Source organism: Diceros bicornis, chromosome 4, assembly GCF_020826845.1.
Source record: "Diceros bicornis minor isolate mBicDic1 chromosome 4, mDicBic1.mat.cur, whole genome shotgun sequence".
Lineage (NCBI taxonomy): Eukaryota > Metazoa > Chordata > Mammalia > Perissodactyla > Rhinocerotidae > Diceros > Diceros bicornis.
Window position 1 is genome coordinate 92672775 of NC_080743.1, and position 18818 is coordinate 92691592.

At 38.4% G+C, this 18818-nt stretch overlaps 1 protein-coding gene across 1 annotated transcript in view; it reads left to right on the forward strand.

Moving 5' to 3' along the window:
* The window catches only part of SLC9C2 (solute carrier family 9 member C2 (putative)), an 87240-nt gene that overhangs the window by 8849 nt on the left and 59573 nt on the right, over positions 1–18818 (forward strand). The window contains exons 4-7 of the mRNA XM_058540050.1: positions 4892–5057; positions 10140–10256; positions 11461–11622; positions 16590–16689. Of these exons, the coding sequence (XP_058396033.1) occupies positions 4892–5057; positions 10140–10256; positions 11461–11622; positions 16590–16689 (545 nt within the window). The remainder of the gene's footprint in view (positions 1–4891; positions 5058–10139; positions 10257–11460; positions 11623–16589; positions 16690–18818) is intronic.

The following is an 18818-nucleotide window of genomic DNA, read 5'->3' on the forward strand; positions in this document are numbered from 1 at the left end:
TTGTATTTACTTGAGTCTTCTCTCTTTTTTTCTTAGTGAGTCTGGCTAAGGGTTTGTCAATTTTGTTTATCTTCTCAAAGAAAAATCTCTTAGTTTCATTGATTCTTTCTACTGCTTTTTTGGTTTCAATTTCATTTATTTCTGCTCTAATTTTTATTATTTCCCTCCTTCTGCTGACTTTGGGCTTTGTTTGTTCTTTGTCTTGTTCTGTTAGGTGTAGTTTAAGATTGTTTATTGGAGATTTTTCTTATTTGTTAAGGTGAACCTGTGTTACTATGAATTTCCCTCTTAGGACAGCTTTTGCTGTATCTCATACCAGTCAGTATGGTGTATTTTCATTTTCATTTGTCTCCAGATATTTTTTGATTTCTCTTTTAATTGCTTTGGATGATCCATTTGTTGTTCAGTAGCATGTTGTTTAGTCTCCACATCTTTGTCACTTTCCCAGCTTTTTTCTTGTAGTTGATTTCTAGTTTCATAGCATTATGGCTGGAAAAGATTCTTGATATGATTTCAATCTTCTTAAATTTATTGAGGCTTGCCTTGTTTCCCAGCACATGGTCTATCTTTGAGAATGTTCCATGTGCACTTGAGAAGAATGTGTATTCTGCTGTTTTTCAGTGGAGTGTTCTATATATACCTATTAAGTCCATCTGGTCTAGTTTTTCATTTAATCCACTATTTTCCTTGTTGACTTTATGTCTAGATGATCTATCCATTGATGTAAGTGGGGTGTTGAGGTCCCCTATTTTTATTGTGTTGCTTTTAATTTCTCCTTTTAGGTCTGTTAATAGTTTCTTTATATACTTTGGTGCTCCTGTGTTAGGTGCCTATATAAGTGTTATGTCCTCTTGGTGGAGTGTCCCTTTTACCATTATATACTGCTCTTCTTTGTCTCCCTTGCCTTTTTTATCTTGAAGTCTGCTTTGTCTGAAATAAATATGGCAACACCTGCTGTCTTTTGTTTGCCATTAGCTTGGAGTATCGTCTTCCATCCCTTTACTCTGAGCCTGTGTTTGTCTTTAAAGCTGAGATGTGTTTCCTGGAGGCAGCATATTGTTGGGGTTTGGTTTTTAATCCATCCAGCCACTCTATGTCTTTTGATTGGAGAATTAAATACATTTACATTTAGAGTGATTATTGATATATTAGGACTTAATACTGCCATTTTATCACTTGCTTTCCAGTTGTTCTGTATTTCCCTTGTTTTTCATCCTGTGTGTTTCCGACTGCCAATTGAGTTTGGTGGTTCTCTATGATGGTTTTCTCAGTTTTCTCTTTATTTATCATTTGTGTCTCTGTTCCGACTTTTTGTTTAGTCTTTACTGTGAGGTTTGTATAAAAAATCTCGTGGATGAGATAGTCCATTTTCCGATAGCCTCTTATTTCCTTTGTCTAAGCAGGTTCTATCCCTTTCCTCTTCCCCATCTCTTATTGTTGTCACAACTTATTCCATTTTGTATTGTGAATTTGTGGTTAAAATGAAGTGATTATAGTTATTTTTTGTTTTCCTTCCTTTGTCTTTACTGTTATAATTAAGTGTTTGCTAACCTGTTCTGATAGAGGGCTTCAGTTTTCTGATTTTGTCTTTCTATTTATCTCCTTGCTCTAGGCTTTGTATACCCTTTTTTTTTTTTTTCCAGGTATGAGGGCCTTCTTGAGAATTTCTTGTAGGGGAGGTCTTGTGGTGATGAACTCCCTCAGCTTTTGTTTATCTGGGAAAGTTTTTATTTCTCCATCATATCTGAATGATATTTTTGCTGGATAGAGTATTCTTGGCTGAAGATTTTGTTCTTTCAGAATTTTGAGTATATCATTCCACTCTCTCCTAGCCTGTAAGGTTTCTGCTGAGAAATCTGCTGAAAGCCTGATAGGGGTTCCATTGTAGGTTATTTTCTTCTGCCTTGCTGCCCTTAATACTTTTTCTTAGTCATTGACTTTTGCCAATTTTACTAATATATGCCTTAGAGAGGGTCTTTTTACATTGATGCAATTAGGAGTTCTATTGGCTTCATTTACTTGAATTCCAGCTCCTTCCCCAGGTTTGGGAAGTTCTCAGCTATTAGTTCTTTGAACAAGTTTTCTGCTCCTTGCTCCCTCTCTTTTCCCTCTGGAATACCTATAATCTTTATGTTGCATTTCCTAGTTGAGTCAGATATTTCTTGGAGAATTTCTTCATTTCTTTTTAGTCTTAGTTCTCTCTCCTCCTCCATCTGAAGCATTTCTGTCCTCTAAATTACTAATTCTGTCCTCCATAATATCAACTCTGTTATTTAAGGACTCCAGATTTTTCTTTATCTCATTCATTGTGTTTTTCATCTCCAACATTTCTGATTTGTTTTTTTTTTAACAGTTTCAATCTCTTTTGTGAAGAATTCCCTCTGTTCGTTAATTTTATTCCTGATTTCATTGAACTGTCTTCCTGAGTTTTCTTGTAACTTGTTGAGTTTTTCTGTGATAGCTATTTTGAATTCTCTGTCATTTAGATTGTAAATTTCTGTGACTTTAGGATTGATTTCTGGGTACTTGTCATTTTCCTTCTGTTCTGGAGTGTTAATATACCTTTTCGTACTATTTGATGGGGTGGATTTGTGCTGTCACATAGTGGTCGTATCTTGTCACAGATTCCACCTGCTGCCACTGGGTGGGGGGCAGTAGCTGTGTATTCTGAGCCCACTGCAATCCCTGGCAGCTATTCCTGTCCTTTGGAAGCTATGCTGACAGGGACCATCTGCGTTTTCCCACTGGCCATTGCTGCTTTGCACACATAGGCACGCAGGTGCTCTGGCAGGTGTCCCTTGATCTGGCTGACTGGCCAAGCTGGTGAGCCAGGTGAGAGGAGAAGCGTTCTTTCTCATGTCTGATCCCAGGAGTGCTCCCACTCTGCACTCACTGTCTGCCCTCCTAGGCTGCTCAGCTTGGAGAAGACACCCCTGCAAGTAATTGCTTAGCCTCCTCAGTGTGGAGTGTTCCCAGGGTCTGGGAGGCAACTCTGAGAGCGAAGGTGTTTCTGCAGAGGGCTAGTTCCTCCCCTACTCCTCTCAGAGCCATGTGCGGTCCCATGCCCTAGATCGATGCCATTCGGGGAGGGAGAGGAGATCCCCTTACCTCTTCCGCTGCCTCTTGGGGTGTCCAGCACCTCCACCTTCAGATGGCTATGTGGATCTCTCAGATGTCCTTTTTGTTCTGTGGATGTCCTCTGTGGGTTTATGAATGTCCTTGTTGTATCTTAGTGGGGAGAGTATAAGGGAAGAGCTCACTCTGCCATGATGCTGGCGTCACTCTCCCTGTTTTGTTTTTTAATTGTGGTCATGGTTACATGACTGTATGCATTTGTCAAAACTCATATAACTGTACACCAATGAACAAATTTTACTGTATGTAAATTAAAGATAAATTAAAAAAAAGAAATAGATTTGGATGTATTTCTTCCATATAACTTTATACATTGTATTTACCATGATTTTCCTTTGCTTTTTCTCATTCTTTTTTCCTTTCTCAAGCAATTAAGTTGATTCAGTTTTTGTTTTTTTTTTTTTATCCTTTTTGTTCCTTCTCCTTGTTTAAAAGTTTTACATTCTATTTCTATTTTTGAGACAGGCACTGCAGATTGCCTATCCAGTAGTCATTCTCCCTTTCTTCCTCACTAACAGAAACTTATTATTTTTTGTTTGGTATGGTAGTGGGCCCAGTGTGAAATACTACATTTCTCAGTATCCCTGACAGATGTGGTAACCTCAGAAAACAGTTTGGCCAATGGAAAGTATAGAAAAGTTTTCTGAGTAAGGCTTCTTCTAGAAATCCCTTAATAAGGGGGTTAAATCAGCCAGCATGTGCTTTTTGCCCTATGTTTACCTCTCTTTCTGCCTGGAGCCCTGCCGATCAACACTGAGGAAACCAGGAAATATTTTACACAGAAGCAGGAGAAATATGTATTCTCTTTTAAGAGCATTTTGATGTTGAGAACTATTCAGCTGGAATAGCAACAAGAAAGATTGGTGAATTGGTCTTTTAACAACAAAGGTAGAATCTTATTTGTTTGGAAGGCATGATTTCTTTGGGGCAGGTAAACTAAAATACCTTTTAAAGTTATCTTCCAGAGTATAGTAGTCCCCCCTTATCTGAAGTTTGCATTCCACGGTTTCAGTTACCCGTGGTCAACCATGGTCTGAAAATATTAAATGGAAAATTCCAGAAATAAACAATTCATAAGTTTTAAATTGCATGCCATTCTGAGTAGCATGGTGAAATCTCTCTCTCTTCCACTCCGTCCTGCCCAGGGCATGAATCATCCCTTTGTCCAGTGTTTCCGTGTTTCCACACTGTATATGCTACCCATCCATTAGTCACTTAGTAGCCAACTGGGTTATCAGATCATCTTTTGAGATATCACAATGCTTGTGTTCAACTAACCCTTACTTTACTTAACAATGGCTCCAAAGTGCAAGAGTGGTGATGCTGGCAATTCGGTTATGCCAAAAAAGAAGCTGTAAAGTGTTTCCTTTAAGTGAAAGGTGAAAGTTCTCAACTTAATAAGGAAAGAAAAAAAATCATATACTGACGTTGCTAAGATCTACATAACTTTTATTACAGTACATCGTTATAATTGTTCTATTTTATTATTAGTTATTGTTGTTAATCTCTTACTATGTCTAATTTATAAGTTAAATATTATCATAGGTATAATAGAAAAAAACATAGTCTGTATAGGGTTTGGTACTGTCCATGATTTCAGGTATCCATTGGGGGTCTTGGAACATATCGCCCCTGGATAAGAGGGGACTACTGGAATTATATAAAATATATAACCAAGATCTGATTCTTAAGTAAATGCAGTCACGTCATCTTTAGATGTTAAAATCTAATACCAAGTTATGAATTGATTTCACAGGTCTTCCTAACTGGATTAATTAGCTTTTCTACTGCACTCATCATAATTGGATATGTGGTTCTGAAATTCAACAAGGATTCATGGGATTTGCAGTCTTGCCTACTCTTTAGCATGACCCTTGGCATTACAGATCCTATTAATTCTGTGAATTCACTGAAAACTCTTGGTATGTCAGATTAATTTTTCTCTCTTATCTTGAAGATATGAGGATAAGTTATTTTCTTTTGCTTATATTTTTCTTGCATGAATTGTGCATCCAGCATAGTAAATATTTGTGCTGTTTTTCTTGGAAATGGAGCATTGATTGACTTGAAGGATGCAATGCAAATAAGTCAACCCAGGATCTGGGATAAATAGTGCCAAGTATAATCTCAAAGGATTTTTTTCAAGAAGAAAATGTAACCTTTCCAGAAGGTAGTAAAAATTAGCATTCTTATTCCATTCCACTGAATTCTAAGCCACAAAGCAGAGACTCTGTTCTACGCCTAATGAAACTTTTCCGAGCCTTGCTACCTCTTGTTAAAACTGCCTCCATTTTGGAGCAGCTAACCTTGGGCAGATGGTGGAGGAGGTTGTAGTTTATTTAAAAGAAATGGGGTAAGAGTATAGTCTGGTGAATACGTTATATGAGAAAAGCTTATTTCTAAGAGGGTTTGGGGTCCTGCACTATTTCCCATTTTATTTGGTAAAAGATGATTTCACTCTAAATTATCCCCCTGTTGTCACGTTTTATTAACACAGCAGTAAAATCATGAAATGGTTAGATGCTATGGTGTCTGTTTTTGACTCAGAGATATTTTCCTAACCAATTTTAAGATATCGGTTATATTTAGTGAAAATATATTGCTTTGTGATTGGAGTGGGAATCCTCCAAACTTTACAGCAAGTGATATTCCCATTTTTACACCCATTTATACATATAGCTGGGAAAACATAGGAAGTTTTAAAATGCTTTTGGGGTGATATTCCAAATTGTCACAAGATATTTCTCAAGGACTCTGATCCTGTCCTCTTTTCTTGCTCTCTCTGTTTTTCCTAAGTACAAATTTTTCCTATTTTTTCTTCATCTGTCTTTCTGTTTTAGCTATTTGTATTTGCTACTGGTTTTATTCACCTCATTCTCTTCCTGCTCCCTTTTCTGCAGTCTCTTGACTGCACGCGGCTATAATAAACTATAAACTTTAATTATCTGTTGCAGTTTCTATATTCAAATTTTTTTTTCAAAAAAGGTGTCAAATAAAAAGTCTTCTATTTCTTGGAAAGAAATCTAGCCAAAAGATATTAGTTGATGTTTTCTTTATGTCAAAAACTCTCAGGTGGTACATGTGTCCTGGATCTGATGACATTTTTTCCTAGTAAGACAAATTTGATTCATTTTTTGGGGGAAAATCACTCTCACTTATTATTAAGTGGCAGAGCCACCACATAGGCCCTACATGTGAATTAGGTAAATGGTTCTTTCTTCAAAATGGTTTACTTCTGATTGTCATAATACGTTAATTTTTAGGGAAAATATTTTTTGCTATATGACTAAAATTATCATAATAATGTACAAAACTACAGTTCCTACAATGAGAATGGTGCTTCTTTTGATGTGGTGCCCATATGTACTGTAAAACCTGCACAATCTAACTGGAGGTGGACTGACCCACTGAAAAAAGTAGTGGATGTTCACATGCAAGTTAAAAGGAACTTATCTATTCATTACCTGTTTTAAAAGAACAAATTGAGATCAAACTGATACCGAGCAATGGGCTCACTCTGCTTGCCACAATCTGAGCCAATTAATCACAGCAAGTTAGAGATTGGGGGGCTCCCATTTGAGTCTTTGGGTGAATACTCATTAGTGCAGTCGTGAAGAAAATGCGCAGGGCTGAGAAAGGAAAATGCTTGAAGGAGCAGAGGGAACAGTTCCTTTCCTGTTTACTACAGCCAGAGTGGAAAAGCCCCATAATTCATGACCCATCAGGTAGAGGCCTCAGTAGAGAGGAAGATTAGCCTTAGACTAAAGGCTGCTCTGGCACTACCTCGCAAAGCTTAAAAGCAAGCCTCAAAAGGGTCTGCATCCCAGAGCAAAGCTCAAGAACATGTATAGGAATACACAAATATACAGCACCTAATAAGGCAAAATATACAATTTGTCATCTGTAATTAAAAATTACCAAGCATGCAAAGAAGCAGGAAAATATGACCCATAGGTAGCACAAAAATAATACATAGAAACAGACCCAGCAATGATGCAGATGATAGAATTAGTAGACAAAAATATTAAATTGGTCATTGTAACTATATTCTGTAGGTTCAAAAAGTTGGAGGAAAGATTGAGTATGGGGTAGAACCTGCTCCTATCAGCTTATGAGAGCCAACTGTTAAATAATCAGGACTTTTGCAAGCCAGTTGTAAAACCATTGGTAGCTTCAAATTGGTTATGGTGGAAGTGTTTACATATGGAATTGGCAAATGTTACAAATCGGGCCTTTTTTAATTTTGAAGAGCTAGTTCATCAGCACACCACTGGATATGGTAGATATAAAAGACACCTAAATCAAACTTATAGAGATGTAAATCACAGTATCTGAGGCGAAAATATACTGGATGGAATTAACATCAGATTAGACACTGCAAAAGAAAGGATTAGTGAATTTGAAGATGCAGCAATAGAAACTATCCAAAATGAAGCACAGAGAGAAAAAGACAGAAAAAAATTAACAGAACATTAGTGAGCTGTGGACAACTTCAAGGGGCTTAATATACAAGTCTCTAAAAGAGAGGAGAGAGAGAGGGAGGAACAAAAAATTATTTGAGGAAATAATGGATGAAAAATTTCTAAAGTTGATGAAAAGTATAAAGCCACAGATTTAAAAAGCTCAGCTAATCCCAAGTCTAAGAAACATAAAGAAAACTGCACCATGTCACGTAATAATCAAATTCCTAAAAATCAGTGATAAAGAGAAAATTTTAAAGACAGCCAGAGAAAAAAAAGACACATTATATACAGAGAAACAAAAATAATAATGACAACAGACTTCTTTTCAGAAACAGTGCCAGCCAAAAGATAGTGGAGCAACACTTTTTTTTTAATTTTTTTTTTTTGGAGGAAGATTGGCCCTGTGCTAACATCTGTTGCCAGTCTTCCTCTTTTTTCTTTTTCTTTTTTTTTTTTTGAAAGATTTTATTTATTTATTTTTTCCCCCCAAAGCCCCAGTAGATAGTTGTGCATCATAGCTGCACATCCTTCTAGTTGCTGTATGTGGGACGCGGCCTCAGCATGGCCAGAGAAGCAGCGCGTCGGTGCGAGCCCGGGATCCGAACCCGGGTCTCCAGCAGTGGAGCGCGCTCACTTAACCACTAAGCCACGGGGCCGGCCCCCTCTTTTTTCTTTTTTCTCCCCACAGCCCCAGTACATAGTTGTGTATCATAGTTGTAGAGTTGTAGCTCTTCTATGTGGGACACTGCCTCAGCATGGCTTGAGGAGTGGTGAGCAGATCTGTGCCAGGATCTGAACCAGCGAACCCCAGGCCACCGAAGCAGAATGTGTGAACTTAACTGCTATGCCACTGGCCTGTGGAGCAACATTTTTAATGCACTAAAAGAAAAATACTGCCAGCTTAGAATTCTCAGTGAAAATATCTTTCAAAAGCAAACATGAAATAAAGACTTTCTTAAACATATGAAAGCTGAAAGTATTTATCACCAGCAGACCTACACTACAAAAAATGTTAAAGGAAGTCCTTCAGGCAGAAAGAAAATAGTATCAGATGGAAATTTGGATCTATATAAAAGAATGGAAAGCACCATAATTGGTAAACATATGGCAAATATAAGACTTATTTTCAATCTCTTTAAAAGGTAATTAACATTTAAAGCAAAAATGATAGCAATCTATTGTGGAGTTTATTTATCTGCCTCTCTATCCTTTATGTATGGCTTACATCCTTAGGATCATGAGTTGGCTGCTCAAGTTCCAGCCATCACATCCATATTTCAGGCAGAAAGGGGAAGAAGGGCAAGGTCCAGAAAGGTGCTCCTTTCAGCTAAGTCACCTCTCCTCCTAAGAAATTTCCCAAAAGTCCTACTCAGTTACTTCTACTTATATCTCAGTGGCCACTCTTAGAAGCCCTGGAGTTGGAGAAAAATGGTTGTTTAGCCTGGCACATTGCCACCCTGAATAAAACCAGTTTTGTTACTAAGAAGAACAGAAGATGATACTGGATGGGCAACTACCAGTCACTATCACCCTACTCATAAATTATACATCACTAGCCAATTAATTTAATTATGTTTTCCATTAAACCTAACTATTAGTGAATGTTAAGTGCCAATAAGATTTTGTACTTAATTTTTTTATAACAGCTTTATTGAGATACAATCCACATACTAATAAAATTGATGCTTTTAAAGTGTACAATTCAGTGGTCTTTAATATATTTACAGTTATGCAACCATAATCACCATCTAATTGTAGCACATTTTCATAATCCCCAAAAGAAATCTCATACCCATTAGCAGTCACTCCTTCCTCCCTCATCCCCCAATCCCCTGGTCACCACTACTCTGTTTTCTATCTATGGATTTGCCTATTCTGGACATTTCATATAAATCAAACCATATGTGATTTTTGTGTCTGGCTCCTTTCAGTTAGTATAATGTTTTCAAGGTTCATCCATGTTGTAAAATGGATCAGTCAGTACTTCATTCCTTTCTGTGACTGAATAATATTCCGTTGTAGGGACAGACCAGGTATGTTTATCCATTCATCAGCTGATGAACTATGGGTTGTTTCTACTTTTTGACTATTCTGAATAATGCTCCATGAAGATTCATGTACAAATTTTTGTATGGACATACATTTTCAATCCTCTTGAGTATATATCTAGGAATAGAATTGCTGGGTCATATTTTATAGTTATTTCTAAAATGTGATTCTTTTGGAGTCTAACGATTCATGCTTATTTAAGCTAAACTTAGTGTCCTGAGAAGTGTTTCATCTCATTCTGAAGCTCAAGTATGGTTTGAGGTCATGAACACTTCAAGGAGTGCTATTGTCATGCACCTTTGCCATTGGAGATATAGGAGGCACAACAGAGAAGTTAAAAAGTGGTGATTATGATTGTCTTACAGATCCATCCCAGTCATGGCTGCCTTCTTTTTTCCTAGCATATTCCTTCTCTTCTATTTTTGTGTTTCATGTGCAAGAGCATCATTTGCATGTACTGTATTAAATTATATTTTATATTTCCTTTTCCAGGCATTTCCAACATACATGCTGATATCATTAGAGGAGAATCAATGATCATCTGTGGCCTCACATCCATTGTTTTTGGAATTTTTCGGACCAACTTATTTCACATTTCCACGTTTGGGGGTAGGAGCATTCTTTTGTCTGTATATTTTCTAAAATCATTCTTCTTTGGTGCATTTCAATTCATACTGAAATTAAAATACATTTAAGATGTCTTCACTTTACTGCTTTTCCTGTACTTTATTCTTGGACCGATTAAAACAGTATATCAGGTAACAAGAAAATAATTACCATCTATGTGTTTTTTTGGACTTTAAGGGGGGAAAGAATGTTAAAGAAGTTATTTAATTTCCCTCAATATGCATGTGCACATGTGCATGTATGCACATACACATGTGTCATCTGGCTCAGATTTACTTCTTTCCTGGATCGATCTGGACCTCAACGAGTGGATGTTAAGAATCAACTTGGTTCTGGATTTGAGTCTGAGGGTGAAAGCAGAATGGTTCAAGCAGTATTGGAGAGTCAGGTCCTGGAACTGACACTAGTCAGATTCATGTGGTTAAAGTTCACCGGGACATGGAGCCTGTTGCCTTGCGACGTTTCCAGATGTGGTGTAGTAGAGAAAAAAAGGGGGAAAAATCACAGTATGAAGAGGGAAAAAGTGTCCTCCTGATATGTTTATGTGATAGTTGTAGGAGAAGAGAAGTACTAAAAGGAGAAAGAAATATTGGTGATAAAGAGAAGTTGGCAGTTCTTCTCAATGGGGGAGCCATAGGCATTTGGGGTGGGACAATCTTTGTTATTTAGGACTACTCTCAGCATTGCCTGATACCTGCTTACTAACTGCCACTGTTGTCCCCAGTTATTGTGTCTACAGAAAATTTCTCCTCTCCATTTCCGAAATGCCACCTGGGCTGGGGGCAGGGGTCACAAATGGACTGCAGATTGGTAGGGACTCTGGACACAGTTTGCTTGGCCTTGGCATAGTTTGTAAAAAATTTGAATTTGGAGGTGCTTTGGTTGGACGTTCACTCTCCAGTTTGTCACAGGCTTTTCACATTTATGGTCCCTGCCAGGCTCCTGAGGGCAGTTGAGTCCGCTGTCCCTGGATTGGCAAACCTCAAGCTGCAGACTGTAAGGGAAGTATATCCCCAGAGAGCCTCTTTTGCCAGGCTTTCATGGGAAACTCCCGTCTGCTGAAGAACAAGGTCCCCACTCGAAATCTGAAGAGAAAACCAAAGTACATAGACCCAAATGTCGTCAGTGAAAGAATCAATAAACTTATAGTTCAGCTTCTTTTTCTTTTCTTATTTTCTTTGTCTAGAGTTACACATAGTTGTGAGCCTTTCCTTGGACATTTTGGGAAGCATAATATGTGGATATTGGTGTGCAAGAATCATTGAGTTTATATTGACTGACTATTTTAGCAATACACGGACTAATGTCATTCTTTGCATTTCGATGGTGTACATGACTTTCTACATTGGTAAGGCAGAAACAAATACAAAAGTGAACTTTATGCATCTTTGTTTTCCCTTGACCTCAAATCCAGTTGCTTCTTTCCAACTACTTCCCCCTTGTTGTGGTCCCTCTGTGCATCTTGTCGTATTATCTTTCTGCCACCTCTAGCTCTTTCCTGGTTTGTTAACATCCCCTTAATTTCAACTCCATGTCCCTTTTCTTTGCATTTCTCCTATATGTGCTAGCTCTCTTATTCTTTCTTGAACCCCATCTTTTAACCTTACATTTAGTCACTGGCAGTCCCCTGCAAGAGGAATCAGCACTGAGCTGATTTCTGCTCTGACACTTAGCAGCCCATCCCTGAAACAAGAAAGTTGGGCGAGATGCTCCTGAGGTCTTTTCCAGCTCAACGGTCTTCAATTCAATGGGTACCAAATTGAGGGTAGAAATGGCAGCCCTTCCCTGAGGCTAGGAGGCAGGAAAGGAGGGGAAGAAATGAGGGGTATTTGTATTTGGAAGAGAAGCAGGAGGGTGGACTAATAGCAGGTGTCAGAGTGCCCAGCACTGGTAGACCTTCAACAATCATTTGCTAGTTTAATCCAGTGATATTGGGACTTAAAGTTTTTACTGGCTTAAGGTAACCAGTCCCCAAGAGCCATGATAACTACGGCAAAATGGTCAAATTCTGCTTCTTCTCTCACCTCACACAGTGGAGCAATTTCCTTACATGAAAGACCCCAGGTTTCAAGAGGTTAATTACTCCTCTTTTCACCTCCGGTTACCTAAAAGCACTGCTTCCTCTACAGATAAATTGCCACTGGGTGTTGTCCGCTGCCCTGAATCAGCAAAGCTATAGAAAACATTCACTGAAGGGTCATTTCCTTCAACTTTCTCCTTTTTTTTTTTTCCTCCCCTGCGAACCTTTAATGAATGCCTTAAATGTCTGAAGAAATTTTTTGAAATTTAATATTTGCATTTCTTCCACTAGACCATGAGTTCCTTGAGGGGAAGGCTGTCTCTTATTCATCTTTTATTTGTTCTCTTTTCTGTGTTCCCCTAGCCAAGCCTAGCACTTGCCATACACCCAAAAGTAATTTAACACATGTTGGTTGAATAAACCGATACTAGTACTTGAAAAGCTTTGGAGTTAAGCAGACATGAGTTCAAATCCCAGCTGCACAATTTTTTAGTTTGGTGACCTTGGAATATTACTTAACCTCTCTAAAGTTCAGGTAGTTTCCTCATTTATAAACGTAGTATAGGGGCTTGCCCCATGGCCTAGTGGTTAAGTTCGGCGTGCTCTGCTTCGGCGGCCTGGATTCACGGGTTTGGATCCTGGGCGTGGACCTACACCACTCATCAGCCATGTTGTGTCAGTGACCACGTGCAAAGTGGAAGAATATTGGCACGAGTGTTAGCACGGGGCTAATCTTCCTCAAGCAAAAAGGAAGACTGGCAACAGATTTTAGCTCAGGGCAAATCTTCCTCAGCAAAAAAAAAAAAAATTAAAGTGATATAAATTTATAGGGGTATTGCAGGCATTAGTGAGATAATGTGGGTTATGTGACTCATGCTGGTGTGCTGGAGACAGCACTTACTGGCTCACAAGAGCTGATTGTGCACATCTCTTCCCAACACTATGCTGAAGTGGTATAGCGATTGGTAGCTTGAAATTGGCCATTGTGGGAGTATTTACACAATAGAAATTGACAGATACCTCCAATCAGTGCTTTTTTTTTTTTTTTGTAACCCGCAGAGAGCTGGTTTTAAACATTTACTAGCACGCCACTGGGTTCAAGGTAGGGCCGCCAATACATGTTGATTCCCTTCCCCTTTCCTTCTAAAAACTGGAGGTGCTTCCAGTCAGTGCTTGAGAAGCCTGGTAGAGATTCTCCTTCACAGCTCTCAGAAGGAGACACTGCTGCCAAAGCCTTGACCTTGGACCTCTAGCCTCCAGAACTGTGAGGCAGTAAATTCCTGTTGTTTAAGACACTTGTGGTACTCGGTGACAGCAGCCCCAGGAAACTAATACCCCTCCTTCTTTCATTACAGTTTCCTCTGCTTCAGGAATTAAAAAACAGCTTTGGACAGTCCTTTACTCTTACACTTAATCAGTTCCTAACAGCAAAGTCAGTAACAGGCACCATTATAAGGGGAAGTTCCATTGCCAGAAAGCTAAACATAGATAAAATTCTCATTTACACATTCTCTTATGTTACGTTTCTGTCATGTTATCTAATTATATTTTTTTCATTCACTAATGAACACACCGTCACCTGGCCTAAGTCCAGGGAGTGTCTGATTGAGGTTAGAGAGTCACCTTTTTGAGCCTATATAGTGATTTCCATTTTTGTCTCTATTGTCTTAAATTCATGAAATCTGGACTTTTAGAAATCACTTGTATTGGCACATTCTTTCTTTTTCATGAAATAAAACAGTCAAAAAATTGCACAGACATTGCTACAAGGACAAAGGATGCAATGCTTATGGAACATTGTTGGTTGACAGGTAGTGCGGCTGGAAATATTAATGTATCAACCCATGGAAGAAAGTTTGAATTTAGTGTATGAAAGGCACTTTAAGAGAGTCAATGTATAATTCATGAAAGACAGGGGGTTATATAAAAGTCTAGGCCAGAGGCATGCCAAGAGAGGTGATGGGAGGGGTCTATCCTAGCAGGAGGATTAGTTTACCAAGTGACATTGTTCAGAATTTCTGGGGAATGGAGATAATAAAAAGCAGACAATTTTTAGTCAGTTTTCTTTGTTTTAAAACTCCCTACGAACAATGCTTCCCCTTCTTGCCTGCTCCTGCTGTCTCTTCTTCACGGTGTCATTGGTCTAGGCTACAGATGTCCAAGGCCTGTAGTCATCACCCTAGTTAGTATATTCTAGTTAGGAAACATCCCTTCCTGAATGCTGTTGCTTTTAAGGAAACAAAAATCTCTTTGATTCTCCTAGAGGAGGACATTCACTTTTTCTAGACCGGAGAGAGACAGAGATTGATTGAAAGAGCCACTTGTCTGCAGCATCAATTTTCTGTGATGATTTCTTTCCATTGAGTCAGAAAAACTTTACAACTCTATTTTTAACTCCTTGGGTTTATGCTAATGAAAATTACTTCCTTTATAACATGTTCCATGACTTTTCCCCCTCTTCTGGAACATTTAAAATACAATTTAATGTAATAGCATTTGTAATTTTTTAAAAACTTTGTTTTTCTAATTATAAAAGTAATACATGCTCATTGTAGAATTTTGGAAAAATTCTGAAAAGTCAGAGAAGACAAAAAAATCACCCATAAACCTCTGTTATAAATTTAACCACTGATACATTTTGGTGTATGTTCTCAGCCTTTAAAAAAAATACATACAGATATTAATGTATGCATTCACCCCACATATTCCTATAACATTGAGATTATACTAAATAAGATGATGTCGGTTTTAAAATAAAGTTATTTAGTGGTTTCCTGATAGGTGTTGTCTCTGAGTGACTGTTACTGAATATGATAAGCTTTAAAATTCAGTAATTCTAATTATAGGGAATTGGAAATAAGATTTCGAAAGACAGTTCCCAGCGGTACTAGTTTTATTATCGTTGGTTATTTATATTAAATTCAGTTAAATAAGTAGATAAAAAGACATCTAAAGTGGACTTGAGTGATTAGATAAACCAAAGAATAAAAAAATCCACTTCAAATTAACAAACAGTATTAATTTACTAAGCAGTAAAGTGAACATATAAAAACAATTAAGAGCATAAGGATAATGATTATTTTAAAAACGTACCGAGCACTTTTCATGTTACCTAATTTAAAGGCTTTTTTCTTTTGAGGAAGATTGGCCCTGAGCTAACATCTGTTGCCAATCTTCCTCTTTTTTTTTTCTTCCCAAAGCCCCAGTACATAGTTGTAGTTCCTTCTATGTGGGACACCACCTCAGTATGGCTTGATGAGCGGTGACTAGGTCTGCGCCCAGGATCCGAACCAGGAGCCCTGGGCCACAGAAGTGGAGAGTGCGAACTTAACTGTTATGCCACCGGGCTGGTTCCCCATGTTACCTAATTTAATCCTCACGACAACTCTATGAGGCATTATTCTTTTACACCCATTTTACAGAGGCAAGAACACAAATGGAGAAAGGGGAGGTCACATTCCCAGAGTAACCAGCTCTGCCCTGCTCCAAAGTGCTTCTGTTCCTACCTTGCCTGTTCTTTCCCTTCCTTTCTGTCTGTTTATAATATGCTATTTGAAGGCTCTGCAGCCTGGGACTGTTGGTTTTTATGATATTCAAACTTTTGTCATAGTTGGTTTTCCTGCCTCAGACTACATTTGTTCAGAGCCAAAGGAGTTGCAATTTTAGGGGAGTCTATATCAGGCAAAAGGACAGCAGGCTGCAGGACCTGCGGTCACCATGGAAGCACTGAGTATGGACCACGACCCCTAGGACATGCAACACAACGTCCCTGAGGGGCTGGGCAGAGGCTGTGAAACTTCTTTTTCCATCAGCCCTAACCGCAGTGATGATCTACAGCAAAGTTGACAAACTGTGGCCCGTGGGCCAAATATGCCTATTTTTATACAGCCCGTGAGCTAAGAATGGTTTTTACATTTTAAAATGATTAAAAAAAAAAAACCCGAAAAAAGAATATTTTGTGGCATGCAAAAATTATGTGAAATTCAATTTTAGTGTTTGTTATTTATTTGACACTCATTCATTTACGTATTATCTGTGGCTGCTTAGGCACTGCAGCGGCTGAGTTGAGTAGTTGGAACAGGGACCGTATGGCCTGCAAAGAGTACATATTTACTATATGATCCTTTACAGAAAAAGTTTGCCGACTGCTGATCTACAGGATTAGGCCAATCCCTTGAGGCAACTTTCCAAAAACTACTACTCTTAAAGTTTCCCGCCAATTATTCACTTAAGATAAAGTACTTCAGTATGCAGATTTGAAAGCAACTAACTTTATTCATATTTTTTCTCCACAGTGGAATTTTTGGGAATGTCAGGTATGGTTGCTTTAATCGCAGTAGGACTGAATTTGGATTCCTTAAGCTTTAAACCGAGGATGGAGTTCATAATTACTAAGTAAGTGTTCTAGTATGTATTTGGTATAGATCTCATAGAATTTTAGTGCTTAAATGGTTCTGCCTTCACGGACACTAATAAAATTCCCTTTTTATAACTTTTTTCTGCCTTTTAATATTTAATCTCACTACCAGTTATATTTGAAAAGAACTTAAGGTACCAAAAATTATTGACATTGATATTTCTATTATGAATAATGTGTCAGTGGCTCAGAGACCATACTGCTTTTTATGCATATCTCTTTGATAAAAATTTACTTTGAATTGTGGGAAGTTTAAAAAATACTATATTCCTTTGTTTCCTTCATAATGACCTGAATGACAGTATCCCAATATGGGAAGAGCTAGAAAAGAAAGGTAGCAGAAAGATTCAACACCAGCAAAACTCTTACCTCCCCTTTACACCTGGTAATGCAAGGTGTCATATGGACATCTCTGGACAGACGGAAAACCATTTGCCTGTCTTCTCAGACAAATGAGTTAGCCTTTCTCTGAGAGACTGGGCTAAATTACAGAATTGTTTCAGAATTATTTAACACTGAATCATAGTCTAGTGTAGAAATTCTCACATCAGAAGAAAGCAAATGTTGAAATGAGAAAACTAAACCATAATCTTGAGTTTTCCCATGAAGATTCATTTCTTTACTGTAAAGGACTATCCATTCTTCTGAAATTATGTCCTTCCTACTTTTTGAGTGTTTAAAACGATATTTCTTTTATGAAATTCCAGTGATAGAAGATGGTACTTTTTTTTATAACTCTACTTGGCAAAAGAAAAAGATTGGCACCTGTAACTATACTAGTTTTGAGGATATGTGAATGACAATTTACGAGTTGTTGAAATCCAGAAGCTTGGGAAGAACCAGTTCATAGAACATATACTTTTTGTCTGAATTTGGACAGTTTCCTAAGCTCAGTCATACTGTCTGTCAGCATCATTATAACTTACTATTCAATCCATTCAATTGTTTATTCTGTCACCTATTAAACCAATCCTTTCTTAATGTCTCCTGTGGCCTGGACATTGTATCTTAGGTTTGGAGCCATGAAAATAAGTCCCTTCTCAGAAGGTGCTCATTGTTAAGTGGTGGACATGTTTATGTGAGAAACTAATACTAAGTGTAAATAATTATATGTTTATTGGGATACTACTATATGTAAAGCATTTTTTTCAGGTCCCATGGAGACATTTAAAAAAGTATTCTACTCAGTCAGTTACTCATCATTTGTGAATTTTCAGGAAATGAAGCATTGGGGTTTGAGACTCATACCTTTCCCTTCTAGGAGCTCTGAATCAATTGAATCAAGAGATAGGATTCAGAGTATCTTCTTGACTGGAGTAATGCTGTATCAGGGAACATGGTTTATATCTGCAGCTAAAATGAGGCTTCCTAACACTTCTGTCCAAGTGTAGATTTTGAGACCCACCTATAAGGAGACTGGTTTGTGGGACAGACACGCTCACCCAGTCAGCTGAAAGGGAAAGTCTCAATAGAAGGGACCAGGAGGAGGCGGGACTTGAGAGCTGCCTGTAGAAATCAGACCTGGCCCTGACCTAGGCCCGTTACCACATGGAACCAGAACAGCCCCAAGCCCTAACCACTGTGTTCTGGGCTACTCAGTAAGAGCCTTTGGGGGTGGGGCTAGGCGTGTAGATTTTTGGAAAGCAATCTGGGTGGTTCTAATGCTCTTCTCTGCTTAAGAATCATGGTGGTGTAGACAGTCGGCACTGTAGGGATTCAGAGGAAGATCATTTCCAGTAAGAGTGCTTTGGATGGTTTTGTGAAGAGTATGAATTAGAGTTAGCCTTACAAGGGTGTTAGGAATTCTGTAGATGGGAAAGCAGACAGGAGAGACTTTCAAGGTAAGGGATTTTCCTGCAAATCACAAAGGGAGAAGTTGTGCAGAGGGTGTTGAGGTGATCCAGTCACCTATCACAAAGTCAAGGTTAGCTAGGTGGATCCTTGCAGCAACCTCAGCTCTGGGTTTAGCTGTGGCAGGACTGACAGCTGATATGATACCAGCTGATATCAGTGAAACTGTCACATCACCAAGCTGGGGGCGTGGGGATCCTTATTTTTCTAACTTGCTCTTGCTGTTCTGTTGTGAGAGGCAGCCCCCAGGTTGGTG